The following is a 20622-nucleotide window of genomic DNA, read 5'->3' as shown; positions in this document are numbered from 1 at the left end:
ACTGAGATGGTATACTCCTCAATGCCATTGGATGAATCATTGAACATATTCCAGTCTGTGCTAGCAAAACAGTCCTATAGCATCCGCGTCATCTGACCACTTCCGTATTGAGCGAGTCACTGGTACTTCCTGCTTTAGTTTTTGTTTGTAAGCAAGAATCAAGAGGATAGAATTATGGTCAGATTTTCCAAATGGAGGGCGTGGGAGAGCTTTGTATGCATCTCTGTGTGTGGAGTTGTTTTTATTTTTTTCTTCCTCTGGTTGTACATGTGACATGCTGGTAGAAATGAGGTAAAACGGATTTAGGTTTGCCTGCATTAAAGTCCCCAGCCACTTGGAGCACCGCTTCTGAATTAACATTTTCTTGTTTGCTTATGGTCTTATACAGCTCGTTGAGTGCAGTCTTAGTGCCAGCATCAGTTTGTGGTGGTAAATAGACGACTACGAATAATATAGATGAGAACTCTCTTGGTAGATAGTGTGGTCTACAACTTATCATGAGGTACTCCACCTCAAGCGAGCAATTCCTAGAGACTTCTTTAATATTAGACATTGCACACCAGCTGTGATTCAACATTGGCCAGTAGAACCGATGGTAATTGTGATTTATTCACTCGCATATGAATCTTAGCAAGGCACCCCGATCTTCTCCCTCTGTATCTCCGCCTTTTTGTCATGCAAATTACTTGGATTTGGGCCTGGTCTCCGGAGAGCAGTATATACTTTGCGTCAGACTCATTAAAGTTTTTTATTTGATTTATTTAACCTTTTATTTAACCAGGCAAGTTAGTTAATTAAGAACAAATTCTTACTTACAATGGCGGCCTACCAAAAGGCATCCTGTGGGGACGGGGGCTGGGATAAAAAATATATAAATATAGGACAAAACACACATCACGACAAGAGAGACAACACTACATAAAGAGAGACCTAGACAACATCATAGCAAGGCAGCAGCACATGACAACACAGCATGGTAGCAACACAACATGACAACAACATGGTAGCAGCACAAAACATGGTACAAACATTATTGGGCACAGACAACAGCACAAAGGGCAAGAAGGTAGAGACAACAATACATCACACAAAGCAGCCACAGCTGTCAGAGTGTCCATGATTGAGTCTTTGAATGAAGAGATTTAGATAAAACTGTCCAGTTTGAGTGTTTGTTGCAGCTCGTTCCAGTCGCTGTCTGCAGCGAACTGAAAAGACGAGCGACCCAGGAATGTGTGTGCTTTGGGGACCTTTAACAGAATTTGACTTGCAGAACGGGTGTGGTATATGGAGGATGAGGGCTGCAGTAGAAATCTCAGATAGGGGTTAGTTTTGTTAGGCGAGTAATCGCTTAAGATATGGTAGCGGCAACTTTATGTGCAAAATAAGTTACAAACAATGCGAAAAAACTAACAAAATATGACAGTTGGTTTGGAGCCCGTAAAACGGCAGGCATTCTCTCTGGCGCCATTCCTGTCAACTGTGTCCACATTTTCCAATACACTCTTAATTACTGTAGGCTTTTGTGAAATGACTATCTTGCATTTACTTCGACTCCCTTCTCCATCACTTCTCCTGCGTACCTTATCTAATCAAGGCCATGCTTTCACTGCTGAATTATTGAAATCAAGACCGGAAAGTTAATTTGCTAACAGACTGTGCTTTAGCTGGCTAAACTTGGCGGAGGTGCTTTCATGTCTAGTGGGAGCGTAGTCTGGGAGCCTGGGGCGAGATGTCAGGACAGGTGTGTTCCTGGGTTGAGGTGGGAGATCTCCCCTTGAAGTGTGGACATAGTGCAAAGCTCCGAGCTTGCTGGAGGCTGCTGTCTCCCTCCCTGGCCCTGCCTCTAATGTTAAGGCTAGCACACATCGCACCATATTTGGATCTCTTGTTCGTCTGCCGATCGTTCACCACGCTGTGTTTTTAGGGACCACCCACTTTTCTAAATGTAAAATCGGTTCACATTGCAAATTGCGTTAAGAGGTGCTAAGTACTCTCGTCCAGCGAACGCTATTGGTGTGTCTGAGCCCTTAGTCACTACAGAGGGGACCAAACTCAACCACCTACTCAATAGTCATTCTCTGACTGAGAGAAGTCAGCTGGCCTCTGATTTCCTCATCTTTCTGCAGCATGTCATTTGTATGAACATTATCGATGATGATGGGGTTTCAGTGGCCTCTGACCTCTTTACCTGGAGTGTCACAGCAGGGCAGAGAGAATTAGGTGAGAGGGGTAGAGGGGTGGATAAGACCAGCTGAGCAATCAACTAGGATGTTGAGATTCTTTTCTAGGCACCTGAAACAACACTATGACAGACAGGAGAAGAATGAGCAACACGCTTGTTACTCAGGGGTTGTAAATATATTATTATGGAGATGTTCCCATTGGGAGGTCACAGGACATGGTGTGCGCGCTAGCTGTTTCTAGTTTCAGAGAAGGCTTTTGTATGACCATATGCCTTGTGTTTGGTGTCGTAGCTCTGTCTCCTGTCATGTCTGGCCCTGTGGTTTCCACTACGGTCGTTAGCCCTTTTGTCATCACACAGTAGTCTTAACGCCTAGAGTTTCTCGCACTCTCTTTCCCTCTCCACTGATTCATCTACCTGCACAGGAAGAGTCTCCACAACCCTCTTCCCTTGGCGGAGTTACACTCAGTGCTTCTGACAGTGCAACAAAAGGTGTCCCCCGAAGCCAGGATTGAATGAGTGTTTTTAAATAATGCATTAGAGAAGGGGCAGGTGCCCATCACCAGGGCATAGAACCCCCAGATCACACCAGTCTAGCCATGAAAATTTAATCAACTCATAGGAATCTCTGTTCGATCCAGTTCAGCGTGGACCAGCTTATATAAGCCGACGCATGCCGCTGGGTATTACACACAGCCAAGAGGTAGTCTTCTTACATTTTACACCACATATGTCAGAGTCAAGGCCCGCGGGCCACATCCGGCCCGCAAGAAGGTTTTTTACGGCCCCTGGGATGATCTTGATTTATTATTAGAACCGGCCCGCAGCAAGCCGGCAGCCCGCAGATCTTTTACACGCACCAATACTACATTTCCCACAATGCAAAGGTGACGCACCGAGCAGTAGGCTGCTTCATTTCAATATTTATTGGCACAGCAGTCGTCAGCATCACAGTAAAATTAACTTTCAGATACCCATCAAAAATGGCAAAACGGAAGGTGGATACTGAGAACCGGGGGTTTCAAACAAGGTGGGAGTCGGAGTATATGTTCACGAAGGTAGCTGGAAAACCTGTGTGTCTTCTGTGTGGAGAAAGTGTGGCGGTACTGAAAGAGTATAATCTGAGACGACATTATGAAACGAAACACGCGGACACACACGCGGACGCAACTGTCAAGGCCAGTTTTATTTTGGCAGAAGAGATCGCTAAATCAGCCCGGCCATTTACGGAGGGGGATTTCATCAAAAACTGCATGATTAAAGTTTGTGACGAAGTTTGCCCAGAAAAAAGGCAACTCTTTTTAAATGTGAGTCTGAGCAGAAACACCATTGCCGAGAGAGTAGACCAGTTGTCCATCAATCTAAAAGAGCAGCTTGTGAAAAAGGGAAAAGATTTTATTGCATATTCCTTGGCTGTGGATGAGAGCACCGACATTTCTGACATTGCCCAGTTGTCAATTTTCATCCGCGGAGTGGACTCCAACCTAAGCGTGACAGAGGAGTTTTTGGCTTTACGTCCTATGCATGGCACAACTACGGGGCATGATTTGTATGAAGAGGTGTCAAGATGTGTAAATGAGATGGAGCTGCCTTGGGAAAAACTCGTGGGTTTGACAACCGACGGAGCACCTGCGATGTGTGGACACAGGAGCGGACTGGTGGCGAAGATACGGGAAAAGATGCAAGAGGAAAACGCGACAGGTGAGCTGACAGCTTATCATTGTATCATACACCAGGAAGCGTTGTGCGGTAAAGCCTTGAAAATGGAGCATGTAATGAGCATCATCACGCGCACAGTTAACTTTATCAGAGCCAAAGGTTTGAATCACCGCCAGTTCAAGGCATTTCTGACGGAGTTAGAAACGGAGCATGGTGATTTGCCTTATCACACAGAGGTGCGATGGCTAAGCCAGGGAAAGGTGCTTCAAAGATGTTTCGAGCTTCGTGAGGAGATTTGTCTGTTCTTGGACAGCAAAGGGAAAGACACAACACAACTCCGAGACGAAATGTTTCTGTGTGAAATGGCTTTTCTGTGTGACATTACGAGTCATCTGAATGCAATAAACTTGCAGCTGCAGGGTCGGGATCGTGTCATCTCTGATATGTACAGTACAGTGAAGGCATTTAAAACCAAACTGACTCTGTGGGAGACGCAGATGCGGAAAGAAAATTTGAGCCACTTTCCCAGCTGCCAGACCATGAAAGAGAAGCTCTCTACCAGTGCGTTCCCGAGCACACAGTTGGCTGATAAAATAGGTATGCTTGCCGCTGACTTTCGACGCCGATTTGCTGACTTTGAAGCACAAAAAAGCAGGTTGGAACTGCTCGGTAACCCATTTGCTGTTGACGTGGAAAGCTCACCACCAAACCTCCAAATGGAGTTGATTGACCTCCAATGCAATGATGCACTGAGGGCAAAATATGCGGCAGTGGGTGCTGCGGAGTTCGCCCGTTTCCTCCCCGGCACAATGCCCCAGCTGCGCATCCAGGCTGCTCAAACGTTGTCTATGTTTGGCAGCACATACCTGTGTGAACAACTGTTTTCTTTGATGAACCTGAACAAAACATCACACAGAAGTCGACTTACTGCTGAACACCTCCACTCAATTCTGAGGATTTCTTCAGCTCAGAGCCTTACCCCGAACATTGATGAACTTGTGGAAAAGATGGGACACCACCAAGTATCACCCTCAACCTCAAACAAGTGAACATTACTGTGCAATCACATATTTAGAGTTTTTACTCAGTTCAAGTTTAAAAGTTAAAATTTAATATTTGTTTTCACTGCATGTTACTTCTCCTTAAACAAAGTGTTGTTTTTGATTAATAGATTTTTGCACTTTATTTTTTTGTATTTCAATCCAATTATATTTTAAAAATATTTCAGTTGAGTGGATGATAGAAAATTGCTATTATTGTTTTTTCTTTGAAGTAAATTTAGCCCACTTTTGCTAAAATAGAAAATATAGTCTACTGATGGTGCCTTGAATACCGGTTTCTTTCATTTAATGTTCATGTTATGGGGATATTTATATAAAGGAAATTTGTCTTTTGTGTCTGTTGAAAATTAAAGATTACTGACAGAGCCATAAGAAAATATTGCTTTATTTATCTGATCATATTGTAATATATTTATTAGGTTTTCAGTAGGTTCAATTAGGTTCACTAGACTATATGCGTCATTTAAAAATTTTTCAATGAACATTCGAACAGTCCGGCCCTCGTCTTGTAGCTGATTTTTTTATTTGGCCCTCCGTCCATTTGACTTTGACACCCCTGTTTTACACCAACTTCCTCCAGTCTTTACCAGAAAACAGAAGAGTTTAAACAGCCGCACTATCACTCTGAGAGGGAGAGCACAGGTACTTCCTGGTTAACCTCTCCGGGATATGTGGGACGCTAGCATACCACCTGCCCAAAAGCCAGTAAAAATGCAGAGCGCCAAATTCAAATAAATTACTATAAAAATCAAACTTTCATGTAATCACACATGTAAGATACCAAATTAAAGCTACACTTGTTGTGAATTCAGCCAACGTCAGATTTCAAAAAGGTTTTTCAGCGAAAGCAAACAATGCTATTATCTGAGGGTAGCACCTCTGTAAACAAAGAGAGAACATATTTCAACCCTGCAGGTGCGACACAAAACGCAGAAATAAAAATATAAATCATGCCTTACCTTTGACAAGCTTCTTTTGTTGGCACTCCAATATGTCCCATAAACATCACAAATGTTCGAATAATTCCGTCGATATATATCCAAAATGTCAATTTATTTGGCGCGTTTGATCCAGAAAAACACTGCTTCCAACTTGCGCAACGTGACTACAAAATATCTCAAAGGTTACCTGTAAACTTTGCCAAAACTTTTCAAACTACTTTTGTAATACAACTTTGGGTATTTTTTGACGCAAATAATCAATAAAATTGAAGACTGGATGAGCTGTGTTCAATACAGGAGGAAAACAAACTGTAGCTAGCTTTCTGGTCACGCTCCTCTATCTAACAGTACACTACAAGTGACCCTCGTTCTGAACAGGGCTACTTCTTCATTACACAAAGGAAAAACCTCAACCAATTTCTAAAGACTGGTGACATCCAGTGGAAGCGGTAGGAACTCCAAGAAGGTCCCTTAGAAATCTGGATTCCCAATGAAAACCCATTGAAAGAGAGTGACCTTCAAAAACAAATCTGAATGATTTGTCCTCTGGGTTTCGCCTGCTACATAAGTGCTGTTATACTCACAGACATGATTCAAACAGTAGAAACTTCAGAGTGTTTTCTATCCAAATCTACTACTAATATGCATATCTTATCTTCTGGGGATGAGTAGCAGGCAGTTGAATTTGGGCATGCATTTGATCCGGACATGAAAATACTGCCCCCTGTCACCAAGAAGTTAAAGGAGTGCCTAATTTTTGACTGGTTGCATTAAGCTATTTCAGAGCACACTCCCGGCGCTCAGTTCTCGCTGGCTGGTTTGAATTGAAGGTGAGACCTGATTACTAATCAGCACCAAACATTTTATTTTACCAGGAACAGTAGTGTCGTGAGACAGTCGTCTCTAAGATCAGATAAGTATGAAAATATTCCAGCCAGCAATTTGCTCCATCGCGTCATTCATTTGTATATCATGCCATTACCTATAATCCATTGTTCGGCGACCATCACCTTTGACCTACCCTCTAAGAAGTCGCTCCTCTAAGCAGTCACTCCACCGTAAAGAATACACAACCATAAAACAGAGACCGAGCAGATAAAACACTCAAGACATAATTGCGTTCATTGCTTCCAGAACCTTTTGTTTAAAATTGATTACTGAATTTAAAGGTGTAATTAATGTCTGATGTAACAATGAGAAATTAAGGTGCAGTATGCAGAAATCGCCCCGCCATTTCCTTTTGCCAGAATTCCAATAGTTCACCTAATTTCAGTTTGTGACAAAACAAGTAATGAAGAGAATCATTGTACCATCTAAACCGCTGTGAAATATATTTTCAATAACAACAAATATTGTATTTTCAGCTGTTTGAAGCTAATGTACAAAACTGACACAAAAACAAAACTTAACAATGGGAAGCATAGAAATAGTGCACATAGAACATATCTACCACTTCTTACACTTGCTTTCAATGAGAATGACAGATGCATTTGGTCAGGTACCCCAAAAGGTGACATTTTGCAGCTTTAAGAAGATAGGTCCCCCTTTAACTAATGTCTAACGTTAGTCAGAACTGGTTTTTGGCAGACGGTGGAAGAGAAGTCTCCCACATGAAAAGCAGGCATATCGAAGGAATGATTACTTCGAGACAATTATGTCCCTGGTGCTTGGTTCAACACAATTCATTATCATAGGCCCAAGTGTTTCTGAGCCTCTGCTGCTACAGTGGACGTAATCTGATGTGACCAGACTGACAGGGGTTCCTGTCCTCTCTAAAACCACACTGTTACTGAGCTGCCTTGTTGTCCCCTCTGTTCAGTCTAGCTGGGGAGAACAGGGGATGTTTCCCCACCCTAGCAGTGTGGTTTCAGCATTAGTCCAGGAGCATTGGGAGCACAGTAATTGCCAGCACAGGCGGCTAAATGACAGTCGTAATGGATACCAAAAATGACAAAAATGCATGCGGCAGTGTGGCTTGTCAGATAGTGTTGCTCCGAGCCTTACTTGGCTCTCTCTACTTGCCTCTTGTTTTCATCAGCCTTCATGTTAAAGAAGGAGCTCCTTAAACCACAGAGTTGTGGCATCATGCCACAAAGTTTAAAAAATGTTTTTTTTCTAGAGCGCCCCAATGGATGTTCCTTAGAGTCAGCAATGTTTTTCTGCCTATCCTCATAGTGAAACAGTCTCTGGTTCTTACTGTACATGTCAATACTGTGTGCATCAGGGTTCCCTAACTGGCGGCACGCGGGTTTTCTGAGCAAAATGTTTTTATTTTTTGTTGAATTTTCATTTTTGGACATAAACTGTAAAAACACCAAGAAATCTGCTCTAATGGATTTTAATTTGGTAAATCTGTTCCCCAAGTATTTCCACACATAATAGAGAGACACGTGATCATATACAAATGTAAGCAAGGTTTGAAATGTTTCAGCCAAATATTATACACTATCATGGCCTCCCGAGTGGCACAGCGGTCTAAGGCACTGCATCGCAGTGCTTAAGGCGTCATTACAGACCCGGGTTTGATCATACGCTTTCACAGCCGGCCCTGACCGGGAGACCCATGAGGTGCCGCACAGTTGGCCCAGCATCGTCCAGTTTAGGGGAGGGTTTGGACCGGCCGGGATTTCTTTCTTCCATCATGCTCTAGCGGCTCCTTGTGGTGGGCCCGGGGCGCCTGCAAGCTGACTTCGGTCGCCAGCTGGATGGTGTTCCCTCCAACACATTGGTGCGGCTGGCGTCCGGGTTAAGCGAACAGTGTGTCAAGAAGCAGTACGGCTTGGCAGGGTCGTGTTTCGGAGGACGCATGGTTCTTGACCTTCGCCTCTCCCTAGTCCGTCCGGGAGTTGCAGCGATGGGACAAGACTGTAACTACCAATTGGATATCACGAAAAAGGGGTAAAAGTACAAAGAAAAAGAAACGGATACAGTATCTGTTTGGGCTTCTTGTGGTCAATTTGCAGTCTATAAATGATTTGTAATTATGTTCCGGCCCCCCGACCATCCGCTCAAGAAAAAAATTGGCTGTGATTGAATCTAGTTGATGATCCCTGGTGTACATACTATAGGTCTGAACTCAAATACGATTGTGTTTGTGATTGTGACAAAGCCTTCCTTCTCCTGCTTAATTCCACTGGCCTGTAAGGAGAGATCCAGTAAAGCCACATTTTTCACCTGAGCACCAGTGGGTTAGGCTGCCTGCTACCCCAGGAGGGAGGGTGAGAGATTCTCCAGAGTGAGGAGGAGGGGAAGGAGGGATGGAGGTGTGAGATGGAGCCTCAATGCTGACCCTTTTCTCTTTGTTTTACAGGTTAGCTTTATATGTGTATGAGTATTTGCTGCACGTCGGTGCACAGAAATCAGCACAGACCTTCCTGTCAGAGGTAAGAAACAGCTTTAGAATAACTTTGAGGTGAATGGATGAATGGGATTTTTCTCTGTTGTATAGCGAGGGATGGAATTTACATTTAGTGGTAGCCCTGGGGTCGAGGAACAGTTTGGTAATCTCTGCTTTGTAACACCAAGTAATCGGATCCCAAAATGTTGTATACAATGATTTAAATGTAAGACTAAGCTGAGGAATAACAGCAGTATTAGTCTTAAGATTTCTAGGACAATACAAAATACAAAATGGCAACTATTCTATTTGCTTTCCATAACAACACCTAGGCCACACACTTCCCCTATTAGTCTGATAGCCCCTGAACTGTCAGTGAGGTAAAGCCCTTCGAATGTGTTGCATCATCTTCCTTAATGGACATCCTTCCTCATAATGGCCTAGTATTCAGGCCTTCCCCTCTATATAACACCTCCACGTCTTAAGCAGCTTACTTAATATCGTACCGTTATAGCTGTGGATACACAAATCACTGTGGACTATATTATTCATGTTAAAGACAAACGTTATATTTCTATTATGTGGCCGCTGTTCCCTTTCCCTAGGGCCAGGAAAATTCCTGACCACTTATCTTGTGCAGGAAGCCATAAGTAGGGCCATGAGTTTTTCCTTCCCAGGTTACTTGGTCAGGACAAATTAATGTCCCTGCTTATACCTCTCTATGTGTCTCTGAAACTTTTAGCAGTTAGGTTAAAACCTCGGTTAAAAGGATCCACCTCTTTTTTACATTTTCCCCTAAAATGACATACCCAAATCTAACTGCCTGTAGCTCAGGACCGGAAGCACGGATATGCATATTCTTCATACCATTTGAAAGGAAACACTTTGGAGTTTGTGGAAATGTGAAATTAATGTAGGCAAATATAACACATTAGATCTGGTAAAAGATAATACAAAGAAAAAAACTAAAAAATGTTTTGTACCATCATATTTGAAATGCAAGAGAAAGGCCATAATGTATTATTCCAGCCCATGTGCAATTTAGATTTTGGCCAATAGATGGCAGCAGTGTATGTGCAACGTTTTAGACTGATCCCTTGAACCATTGCTGTTCTGTTGAAATGTTTGTATCAAGATTGCCCAAATGTGCCTAATTGGTTTATTAATAACTTTTTAAGTTCATAACTGTGCACTCTCCTCAAACAATAGCATGGTATTCTTTCACTGTAATAGCTACTGTAAATTGGACAATGCAGTTAGATTAACAAGAATGTAAGCTTTCTGACAATATCAGAAATGTCTATGTTACTTACAACCTCATGCTAATCACATTAGCCTACGTTAGCTCAACTGTCCCGTGGTCGGGACACCGATCTGTTGAGATCCTTAAGAGGTTTAATTAAACTCCAGTATCCTTAATCAGTGATACCCTGGATGCTCATACTAGTCTATTTAGCTCCTATATTCTTTACCATTCATTTAGCCAGCAGTGAGAGCTTGACACCTCTAGAGTGGTGTTGATGCCTCTGCTCATTTGGTTCATAACTGTTCTTAAACACTTGCCTGGCTACCCAGACTACTTGTTCCTGCGAAACGCCAAGCCCACAGACATTAGTTTTACTCCGCAACGAGTCTGGATCGGAGTACCTCTTTGACGATTTCTAGAACAAACATGTTCTAACTGTTCTGATTGGTTCCAGAAACCGATGGTTTGAGTCAGAACACATGTAGGTAAAGCAGCGTTTTAGAAAATGTGTCATTGGCTTTGATACTCTGATTGGTTAGAAATTATCCAATTGCTGATGACTTTTTGTTTTGAACAACACCCCTAATTTTGTGATCACCGCAAACAACTTCAATGATGGCAGTCTTCGACAGAAGTATGTAGGGATCATAGAGCAGCTGAATAATTCAGTTTGAGTCGTCAGGCAATTTAAACACTCCCATGTGTTAGTCAGATTAAATAAGTGTAGTTTGATGGGTGAATGGGTACACTTAATAATAGTTAATAATAGTGTTCTTAACCCCCGGACCTGCTAAGGTGATCCCTTTCATGTGCAATGAAAGGTTGTGAGGTTTCTAATTTATTTAATATAAAACACTCTCTGGCCTGTGTTCAAGCACAGAACTATGCCAGTGGTGTGATTCACCCAGCTCACATTTCCACATTTCTCCTCTCTGTATTATAATCTGTTCAGCTGTTATCATGTATTACAGCATTCCACTACTGTTCATGACTGTACCTGTGTGTCATTGTGTTCAAACATGCTTTGAGGTACATGTATGGAGCATGGCCCAGGCCTACATGAAATATTTGGAAGATACAGACACAACATTGTTAGCCTCAGTTGGGTTTCCCTTTGTCAACCACACAGGAGGAGGAACATTAGACGACGGTTTTCTAAAACGGCCTCATTTTCTTTGAGATACTCTCAATACATGGAATCAATGGCACAACGTTATACACAATATGCTATACTTATTTATTTCCCCTCAAGCCTTACAGTGTAGGTAGCATAAACGTCACAACATGTAACATATGGATTTACATTAGTATACACATCAAAAGTCCCAATGCAAAGTTACACCTCACTTTTTCTATTTTTCGAGTTATAACATAAAACCAATCTAAAAGTCTTGTCGGAAAAGGGTTTTTCTGGGGTGTGGTGTAATATGTAGGACCCGACAAGCCAGCCTATACCCTATAATGTAAACTCCAACAGAAATAACTTTTAAATGTATAACTTCAAATTGTTTGCGCTGATGACAACTAGTTTCAATTACATTTTCAACCAACTTACAAGCAAATACGTAATAAATGTATTTTTACAAATCAACCTGCAAGGTTGCTAGCCAACTAGCCTGCTAACATTAGGCTTACCAGCCTGCCAACCTTACATTAGCAGTGCATGAGTTAGCCAGTTGCTATCAACCCCTAGCTTACAGCTACATTAAAGTAAACCAAAGTTTTGGAACTACATAATGCCATCTAACCAGTTATGAAAGAATATTAACTGCATATAGCCATCTTAGCCAGCAGCCAGCCAACATTAACTATTTAGTCAACTAGCTAGTAGCTTAGCCAACTACCACCGTTATGGTCGGCAAGCTAGAGCCCAACTACTGGAGATGAGCTAGAACACAACTAACACAACACAACCTCAGATTGAAAGAGTTAGAGATATTGATCGCTGGGGCCCATCCGATTGTAAAACTTTTAAAAGCGTGCATGCTGAGTTGGCTACCAAAGCAAGGGGGAGGCGGGCACTTCGCCGGGCAGAGGGAGAGTCAGGGAAATATTAAATGGATAGATTCCAGATGTCCGTCAGGTAGTGCGCTAGAACTAAGCCAAGGTGAAAAATCCTCCATTGATCCTCCATATGACATTGACAAATAGTGCATTGTGAGTAGCTTAGAAGATATCGGGAAATAAGTTCATAAATATGTAATATTCCAAAAACATAACTGTTTGTACTTATAGGTAACCCGAACGTGACTACAACTAAGTTACTTACTAAGTCTTTGACCACACTGTTTGTTTTTACATTGGTGAGTAAAACTCAAGGTTCCTACCCTTTAAGCTTAATTGTTGCTCGTTATCTTTCACAATTAATCATAAATTCCATATGTGGAAGTGTTATAAAAACATAACTGACCTGTTATAAGAGAGCAGCCTTCAATGGAACTGAAATAATCTGTCACTCTCAGGTTAATGGTCATATTATAAAAGGGTGGATATCAAGGTAGCTGTTCAGGTGTTATGTGTGTTTGCAAGGCTAAATCAAGCCACAACCTGGCCAGGTTAACACAACAGAACGTCATACAGTAAGTAGTCTAGTCAATCACAATGCTGAGAAATCAATCCATCAAACACCTAACTTGCCCAAATGCTTTTGCCTCCTTCTGTCTTAAACCTTTCAGTACAGCAGCAGGGTTTGACTAAGTGCCAACAAGGCACAGAAGTGGACTAAAATATGAATTACAGATCTGGGACAAGCTCAAAGAGATTAAAGGTCCAATGCAGCCTTTTTTTAATCTCTTATCAAATACAAGAAATTCTTATTTACAATGACATGAGGTGATGGCGGCAGATGAATGGCATGACAATGGGCCTCAGGATCTCACCACGGTATCTCTGTGCATTCAAATTGCCATCGATAAAATGCTATTGTGTTTATTGTCTGTAGCTAATGCCGGTCCATACTATAACCCCACCGCCACCATGGGGCACTCTGTTCACAATGTTGACATCTGCAAACCACTCGCCCACACGACGCCATACAGGCTGTCTGACATCTGCCATATTCAGTCGAAACTGGGATTCATCCGTGAAGAGCACACTTCTCCAGTGTGCCAGAGGCCATCGAAGGTGAGCATTTGCCCACTGAAGTCAGTTACAATGCTGAACTGCAGTCAGGTCAAGATCCTGGTGAGGATGACGATCACGCAGATGAGCTTCCTGAGATGGTTTCTGACGGTTTGTGCAGAAATTCTTCGGTTGCGCAAACCCATCAGCTGTGTGGGTGGCTGGTCTCGGAAGATCCCACAGGTGAAGAAGCCGGATGTGGAGATCCTGGGCTGGTGTGGTTACATGTGGTCTGCGGTTTGTAGGCCGTTTGGACGTACTGCCAAATTCTCGAAAATGACGTTGGAGGCGGGTTATGGTAGAGAAATAAACATTTAATTATCTGGCAACAGCTCTGGTGGACGTTCCTGCAGTCAGCATGCCAATTCCACGCTCCCTCAAAACTTGAGTCATCTGTGGCATTGTGTTGTGACACAACTGCACATTTCAGTGGCCTTTTATTGTCGCCAGCACAAGGTGCTTCTGTGTAATGATTATGCTGTTTAGTCAGCTTCTTGATATGCCACACCTGTCAGGTGGCTGGATTATCTTGGCAAAGGAGAAACACTTACTAACAGGGATGTAAACAAATGTGCTTATGGAACATTTCTGGGATATTTTATTTCATCTCATAAAACATGGGACCAACACTTTACATGTTGCATTTTATATTTTTCTTTGGTGTAATTTATGGCCTGGTGATGTCATCAGGCAGGTGTCATGACTCTCCTGTGAGGATCCAAGAGATCAGGTTACAGTGGATCAGCTCTACAGAGCTCTCTCTCTCTCCCGTAGAGGGGGAGAGGGATGGATGTGGGGGTTTTATGACACCTCACGCCGATCGTAAACCATTAGGCAGCAGACGAGTCCTTTGGGGCCTAGTTTTGGTGATCGGAATGTCTGCTTGCCTCATGAAGTGTTAACCAACCCAAAACTACAGCATCAAACAATGGACACAGGGACAATATTTCATCCTCAGAAATGTTGGTAATGAGGGATCTCAGTGCAAGAAGCATCACTACAGTCCCTGGTTCAAATCCAGGCTGTATCACATCCGGCCATGATTGGGAGTCCCATAGGGCGATGCACAATTGGCCCAGGGTCATCCAGGTTTGGCTAGGGTAGGCTGTCATTGTAAATATGAATTAGTTCTTAACTTGCCTCGTTAAATATATACAGTGGGGCAAAAAAGTATTTAGTCAGCCACCAATTGTGCAAGTTCTCCCACTTAAAAAGATGAGAGAGGCCTGTAATTTTCATCATAGGTACACTTCAACTATGACAGACAAAATCAGGAAAAAAAATCCAGAAAATCACATTGTAGGATTTTTTATGAATTTATTTGCAAATTATGGTGGAAAATAAGTATTTGGTCAATAACAAAAGTTTATCTCAATACTTTGTTATATACCCTTTGTTGGCAATGACCGAGGTCAAACGTTTTCTGTAAGTATTCACAAGGTTTTCACACACTGTTGCTGGTATTTTGTCCCATTCCTCCATGCAGATCTCCTCTAGAGCAGTGATGTTTTGGGGCTGTTGCTGGGCAACACGGACTTTCAACTCCCTCCAAAGATTTTCTATGGGGTTGAGATCTGGAGACTGCCTAGGCCACTCCAGGACCTTGAAATGCTTCTTACGAAGCCACTCCTTCGTTGCCCGGGCGGTGTGTTTGGGATCATTGTCATGCTGAAAGACCCAGCCACGTTTCATCTTCAATGCCCTTGCTGATGGATTTAAACTAAAAATCTCACAATACATGGCCCCATTCATTCTTTCCTTTACACGGATCAGTCGTCCTGGTCCCTTTGCAGAAAAACAGCCCCAAAGCATGATGTTTCCACCCCCATGCTTCACAGTAGGTATGGTGTTCTTTGGATGCAATTCTTTGTCCTCCAAACACGACGAGTTGAGTTTTTACCAAAAAGTTATATTTTGGTTTCATCTGACCATATGACATTCTCCCAATCTTCTTCTGGATCATCCAAATGCTCTCTAGCAAACTTCAGACGGGCCTGGACATGTACTGGCTTAAGCAGGGGGACACGTCTGGCACTGCAGGATTTGAGTCCCTGGCGGCGTAGTGTGTTACTGATGGTAGGCTTTGTTACTTTGGTCCCAGCTCTCTGCAGGTCATTCACTAGGTCCCTCCGTGTGGTTCTGGGATTTTTGCTCACCGTTCTTGTGATCATTTTGACCCCACGGGGTGAGATCTTGCGTGGAGCCCCAGATCAAGGGAGATTATCAGTGGTCTTGTATGTCTTCCATTTCCTAATAATTGCTCCCACAGTTGATTTCTTCAAACCAAGCTGCTTACCTATTGCAGATTCAGTCTTCCCAGCCTGGTGCAGGTCTACAATTTTGTTTCTGGTGTCCTTTGACAGCTCTTTGGTCTTGGCCATAGTGGAGTTTGGAGTGTGACTGTTGTGGACAGGTGTCTATACATGTTTTTCCTTTATCATTATGGGGTATTTTGTGTAGATTGATGAGGGGGAAAAAACATTATTTAAAAAAAATATATAAGTCTGTAACGTAACTAAATATGAATTTAGAAAGTGTTCAGTCCCCTTGACTTTTTCCACATTTGGTTAAGTTAGACTTTTACCCCCTTTTCTCCACGATTTTGTGATATCCAATTGGTCGTTACAGTCTTGTCCCATCACTTCAACTCCCCTACGGACTCGGGAGAGGCAAAGGTCGAGAGCCATGTGTCCTCCGTAGCACGACCCTGCCAAGCCGCACTGACACACGGATGCCAGCCGCACCAGTGTGTCGGAGGAAACATTGAGCTGGCAACCAGAGTCAGCTTGCTGTCGCCTGGCCCGCCACAAGGAGTCGCTAGAGCACGATGGGACAAGGAAATCCCGGCCGGCCATACCCTTCCCAACCCGGACGATGCTGGGCCAATTGTGCGCTGCCTCATGGGTCTCCTGGTCACGGCCGGCTGTGACACAGCCTGGGATCAAACCCGGGGCTGTAGTGATGCCTCAGACTCTGCGATGGAGTGCCTTAGACCTCTGCGCCACCCGGGAGGCCCTTCATTACAGCCTTATTCTAAAATGGATAATATGACCGGTGTCAGTAAAACTTAGGCAAAAAAAGTAATAGTTAATAGTCACGATTGCTCTATAGAACATGTAAGCAGCCTAACCAGCTCTACTTGCGCGAGTAACATGGTCAGTGAGGTATTCTCAGTTGTATCTGGAAGTAGCTAGCTAGCAAGCTAGCCAACTTTAGCCAATTCGTTTTGGTGCTTGGTTGGGACAACGCATGCATTGGCAGGCAAGCTACAGAAGGACGTGCAGGCCATTCCCCATTGTTTATCGGTGCAATATCTATGTTAACTATACTGAAAAAAATATAAGGGCAAACATTCTTGGTCCCATGTTTCATGAGCTGAAAAACAAATCCCAGTGAATTTTCCGTACTCACATTTTCCATATTCTTCTCTTATTTTGTTTACATGTTTGTGACTCACAACCTTGATTTGGTCTTGTGTAGCAACATTTGAAATTGTGTTTTTTTACATTGGATAAAAGTTTAGTTGATAAACTTATAAACTTACTTTTGAGAAAATGGCCTTTGAATGTTTTAGCATCTAGTGAAGAGCTCTTTGTTGTTTACATCCATTCAGCATAGTTTACACCCGCTTAAGCTTTAGCCTCACACATCTCGTTTCGCTCTTGGAGTGTTCCGAGCACACACTTGGCGTTCTGGCCGATGATTTGTTTACCTCTGGATAACATGAACAGCCTAACCAGCTCTGCTGGCAACAATTTCATTACTCTTTTTTGCCGACATTTACTGACACTGGCCATATTCAATTTGCTTTGTACACTTTAGCTTAAGACATGTAGCTAGGTAAACAATGTGTAAGATCACACACGTAGCTAGTTAGCTAGTTAAACAACAATGAACATAGTGCCAAATCATGTCGTTACTACCCTGCATGAATCTGCTGGGATCCAACGAACCAGGTTCAATGTCAGCTAGCTAACATTAGGCTCTAGCAAATCAAACGGTTCTGGGATACGAATAATGTCATACACTTAACATTAGCTAGGGAGCCAGCCAGCTAACGTTAGCAAGCTAACAGTACACTTTAGCTTGAAATGAAACTACTTTCTGTCTCTAAGGTCCTTTTGTGAGGGAAAAACTAATTTTGATTGGCTGGGCCTGACTCCCCAGTGCGCCCCTGCCCAGTCATGTGAAATCCATAAATTAGGGCCTAATGAATGTATTTCAATTGACTGATTTCCTTAACTGTAGCTTAGTAAAATCTTTGAAATGGTTGCATGTTGCGCTTAATATATTTTTGTTCAGTATAGCTGAAAAAGTTTGAGAGGGTTTATCTAATGTTCCTTTGTTAGATTTGAGCTCCTCTTGCTCTGGCTAGCATTAGACGTTGATCTTGTTGATGTGCATATAGGGAAATATAGCCAACCTTTTTCATTGTTGTTTGATCAATAGGACTGTAAAGTCCCCAAATGTAGGAGGACTCAAATCAAATCAAATGTTATTGGTCACATACACGTGTTAGCAGATGTCATTGCGGGTGTAGCAAAATGCTTGTGTTTCTAGCTCCAACAGTGCAGTAATATCTAACACGTAATATCTAACAATTTCCCAACATATACACACAAGTCTAAGTAAAGGAATGGATTTAAGAATATATAAATATATGGATGAGCAATGTCAGAATGGCATAGACTAAGATACAGTATGTACATATGAGTTTTGTAATACAAAATATGTAAACATTATTGAAGTGACTAGTGTTCATTTATTAAAGTGGCCAGTGATTTATTAAAGTATATGTATATAGGCAGCAGCCTCTAATGTGCTAGTGATGTCTATTTGACAGTCTGTTGGCCTTGAGATAGAAGCTGTTTTTCAGTCTCTCTGTCCTAGCTTTGATGCACCTGTACTGACCTCGCCTTCTTGATGATAGCGGGGTGAACAGGCAGTGGCTCGGTTGGTTGTTGTCCTTGGTGATCTTTTTGGCCTTCCTGTGACATCGGGTGCTGTAGGTGTCCTGGAGGGCAGCTAGTTTGTCCCTGGTGATGTGTTGGGCAGACCGCACCACCCTCTGGAGAGCCCTGCGGTTGCAGGCGGTGCAGTTGCCTTACCAGGCGGTGATACAGCCTAACAGGATGCTCTCCATTGTGCATCTGTAAAAGTTTGAGGGTTTTAGGTGACTCCTGTGGTATTTAGCTACATATTTGCAGAAATTCATTCAAGTGTATTTTATGGCTTTTGATGAATGCGTTCTAATGATCTAAAGTCACGCTGTTGCAACTGCTTGTAAACACACAGTCCAGTTCAAAGTGAATGATGGCAGGCCCTTGTGGCAAATGGCTTGTTTGCATGTAGGCCTACTGTACCTCTGCGCAGATTCTGGTCCTGGACGAGACAATGTTTTTATTAGGTTTTGTTTACTTATTAATTGTCCAAGCGCACAGCCACTTTCCCACACTATATTGCTATAGAATTTTCACAAATGCATTAGTATATGTAATTCCCAAACACGCTTGTCAGAAAATGTAAAAAAATATTTATATATTCCTGGGAGTGTATATGAACAGATTTTAATTTAGCTAAAATACTGTCAGTTCCACTTTAAGTAGCAGGGCTGAAGTGAGGTTCTGATAGCAGAACCCTCCTGGGTGAATCTCCTCCCTGAGATGGAGTGTTAATGGTGTGCTGCTGGATAGGGGTTAAGTTATGGGTCACAGGCAATGGGACGAAGACACCGCTCCTCACAAAGTCCACGTCCATGAGACATGCATGCAGAGGCCAGGGTCAAGGTAATTTGCTTGTACTGTAGTTGTGTCTTGAATGTATGAAATCTCATACAAAGTATAATGCAGAGATGCTGATCAGGGATGTTTTCAAACCATTATTTTCTGGTACTCTGCTTGTCCTTCATAGGCTATGAGTAAGTACACATTATAAAAAATAAAATGCTTTTATAACTTATCCTGGTAATGATACTTCCAACTATATTGTCTCTTTTCATCAAATAGATGTCAACAGTGCTACAGTCAGCCACGTCACTCCAATTCAATTACTACATTAATATAGGCCTGTCAGTCTCAGGACCTCTCCAAAGCATGTTCATCCCGTCCCATTCCAACCCTCCTCTCCCCCCAAAATCCCTGAACAGATAAGAAAATTCAGTCCCCACAGGTAGGCTGAAGAAAAACACACCTGCTCAGTGCACCTAATGAGAGCTATCGCCTGGACTCTCCTACTGCCTCTCAATTAACCTCCCATCCTCCCCCTGCACACGACCCTGTCCCCCAGGGACACAGTCAGTCCCCACAGCCCCTCCCCTTCACAGCAGAACACCTCCTAAAACAGCTTCTCTGTCCCACACACAACTCAGTCTCATCCACCAGCTGTGGGGTTTATAGGAGATTATCCACCTACAATATAGTGTAGATCACAAGACATATGCCTTAGAACTACAGTGCATTGCAGGTAGCCTCTATTACATGCCACGTTTTAAGGCTCACTTGTATGAGTTGTTGCCCGATCATGTGACCCTGACCAAGAAAAGGTCCTGGCCCTAGTTACATGAACTTTTCCTGGTCAAGTCACAAAGGCAAGAACCCTGGGTCCTACTTATGAGATGAGAGGCGGAGAAATCTTGGTACACAAGGGAGGCTACGCACAGTACCTGCAATATACTGAAGCTTACACAGTGGCCACAGACAGTGATAATAGGGCTGAGTGTGGTAGCTAGCAATCTCTGGGTTGATCTTATCTCAGTGACCAGATATGGGGAGTAGGTGTTTGAAGCGTGAAGAGCTGCTCCTAAGATGTTTTTAGAGTCAGAACCACACTCTCTGCACTCCATTCTTACTGCGTGTCTGTCTGAGGTGGAAGTGGAGTGAGATGTGGTGTTTTATGCATTATGGATGCACATGCAGTGGAGTCTTAACTCTCTCTCCCTCTTTGTATCACTCTCTGTCTCTCCACTATCTTCCTCCTCTCCTAGATCCGATGGGAGAAGAACATTACACTGGGGGAGCCCCCTGGATTCCTTCACTCATGGTGGTGGTACGTGCACTGTCTATGTACATTTGACATTT

At 42.9% G+C, this 20622-nt stretch overlaps 1 protein-coding gene across 3 annotated transcripts in view; it reads left to right on the top strand.

The window, feature by feature from the left end:
- Positions 1 to 20622, top strand: part of LOC139406550 (single-stranded DNA-binding protein 3-like) — a 134085-nt gene that overhangs the window by 12151 nt on the left and 101312 nt on the right. For all 3 annotated transcript variants that reach the window (XM_071149250.1, XM_071149251.1, XM_071149252.1), the window contains exons 2-3: positions 9154 to 9226; positions 20529 to 20590. In XM_071149250.1, coding sequence (XP_071005351.1) covers positions 9154 to 9226; positions 20529 to 20590 — 135 coding nt within the window. The remainder of the gene's footprint in view (positions 1 to 9153; positions 9227 to 20528; positions 20591 to 20622) is intronic.

This window comes from Oncorhynchus clarkii, chromosome 4 (assembly GCF_045791955.1).
Source record: "Oncorhynchus clarkii lewisi isolate Uvic-CL-2024 chromosome 4, UVic_Ocla_1.0, whole genome shotgun sequence".
In the NCBI taxonomy this organism is placed as follows: Eukaryota; Metazoa; Chordata; class Actinopteri; order Salmoniformes; family Salmonidae; genus Oncorhynchus; species Oncorhynchus clarkii.
This window is presented reverse-complemented; position numbering and strand designations above follow the sequence as displayed.